The following is a 2147-nucleotide window of genomic DNA, read 5'->3' as shown; positions in this document are numbered from 1 at the left end:
TCATTATAATATTCACAGTTTTTAATTACAGGACCAAGATTTGACTTTTGTCCCCAAATGCACCAGTTGTCCCCAAAGCTAGGTGTTTTGTCTTAAAACTGCCCCCAAATGTCACCAGAAACACCCCCGCACACACACACACACACACACACACACACACACACACACACACACACTTGCACAGCCTGTTTGAAAGATAAAATCTGAACGTATTACAGCTTCTAGGCCTACTGCTATATTTTTATCTCTTCTTGCCGAAAGACAAAATATGGGTGATAATGTTTTTGTCTGTGCCTCTTTGTGTGTCTGTCTGTTTCCAAAATATCTTGTGAACCACTGCAGATTTATTTTATTGAAACCTTCAGAAAGTAATCTTTGGATGCATATAAATAACTGATTCATATTCAGAGTCAACACATGTCAAGATGGATACAGTGCAGCTAATCAACCTTATCCAACACAAAACATGACTGCAACTCAGATCATTTTACTAGTTGTTGAGTTACGCACAGACTGAATGAAACTTTGCAGAAATGTATCTAACTGTGCATTAAGTTATTTTTAAAGTCTAACCTAAACGGCTATAACCTCATCATTTTCTAACAAAAGATGAAAGGTGGTGATAAATACACATTCTTTTAAGAAATAATAGATTTTTAATTGTCTTTCATGTTTGACTTTGAGCATGTCACTTTGATGCTGAAGCTTTTATTTGTATCCAAACAAAGACCCGTGCAGCAATTCATGGTTTGTAATGAAGCGATGTGAACGTGAGACTCATGACAGCTTCAAGCTTTTATTTAGAAAATCTTGGTTGAAATTCAGACAAAAAAAGCAAAGATGAGAACACAAAGGACGCTAAATAACTGAGAGCACTTGAAATGACAGGAAACAGCAGTAAAATAGATTTAAAAGTTTCGAATGGCAGAGTAAAGTCAGGTATTATTTGCACATGCGGCTTGTGTTTACAACCCACACTACTTCCTGTTTGAGACTCTTTTCGCCACAACGTGAACTGGAAACCCCCTGTGTCAGGCCTTCAGCTCTTAGCGGTGGGTAACGGGCAGTCCTGTATCTGAGCCTCATCTACGGACCCCTCCGGCAGATGAACGGTCATTGTGCAAGCACGAATCCCACCCAGTGGCTCCAACACATTGAACACCCGGTCCCACACGTCTTCCTCCGGGTCGTATCTCTGGACAATGTCCACCATGCACCTGCTGTTCCAGGAGTACCCTCCAACCACGTAGATCTGCCCGTTGAAAACGGTCACGCCCACATCGCTCTGGCCCCGGGGCATCGGCGCCACCACTGTCCACTGATCTGCGTCCGGGCTGTAGTATTCGCAGCTCAGGACATCRTCGTAGTCGCTGGTACCTCGGAAATGATTCCCGCCCATGACRTAGAGTCTGTCTCCCACCGTGCACATGCAGTGCAGGCCACGGAGCTCCATCATGTCAGCCCGCCGACCCCACGAGTCTGCAACAGGGTCGTAGCACCACAGTTCCTTCTGGAAGGTGTCACGAGTGATCCCACCTGTGGGACAACAGCACAGTTAGACAGGGGCAGACTGTGACTCTGGTATTTGTGACAGAGTGGCCCACTTTCAACCACGAGGAAGAAGTTACTTTGATTTCAACATGATATTGTTCAAAATTTTGTTTAGTACAATTACAAAATAAGCATTTGTTTGAGACATATAGTATAGTGCAGAGATTCTTAACCTATGGGCCGTGGCCCAATTGTGGGCCGCGAGTGCCACCTTGAAGGCCTCGAGAGAACAACAGTTTTTAACTTTGGGCCGCAGAAGACCGTGGGACCGCATTGATTTTGAATAAAATGCAATCAACTTTCTCACCACTAGTAGCGGTAGTGTGCCACTCAGTTGTTTAACAACGTTTTTAATATGTAGAAGAAGAACCTTAGAAACCTGCTGAGAATGGAAACTTATTTTAAATGAAAAGTAGAAGCAAAAATGAAGGTAACTCATCAAAAAACACCAGTTTGTCACATATGAATTGAAACTTCTGTTTTTACCATGCAATATTTTAAAAGTTCCAAACATTAACAAATACAGTTGCAGATACAACTATATTTTAATTTGCACCCGAAATTAATTTTTGTAGTAGTTTTAAACATTTTGAATG

The 2147-nt window shown here is 42.1% G+C and overlaps 1 protein-coding gene across 1 annotated transcript in view; it reads right to left on the bottom strand.

The window, feature by feature from the left end:
• Positions 1-790: 790 nt before the first annotated feature.
• Positions 791-2147, bottom strand: part of si:rp71-68n21.9 (kelch-like protein 9) — a gene marked incomplete at its 5' end in the record, with an annotated part of 17249 nt that continues 15892 nt past the window's right edge. The window contains 1 exon segment of the mRNA XM_014027867.1: positions 791-1536. Coding sequence (XP_013883321.1) covers positions 1040-1536 — 497 coding nt within the window.

This window comes from Austrofundulus limnaeus, unplaced genomic scaffold (genome assembly GCF_001266775.1).
Source record: "Austrofundulus limnaeus strain Quisiro unplaced genomic scaffold, Austrofundulus_limnaeus-1.0 Scaffold692, whole genome shotgun sequence".
NCBI lineage: Eukaryota > Metazoa > Chordata > Actinopteri > Cyprinodontiformes > Rivulidae > Austrofundulus > Austrofundulus limnaeus.
This window is presented reverse-complemented; position numbering and strand designations above follow the sequence as displayed.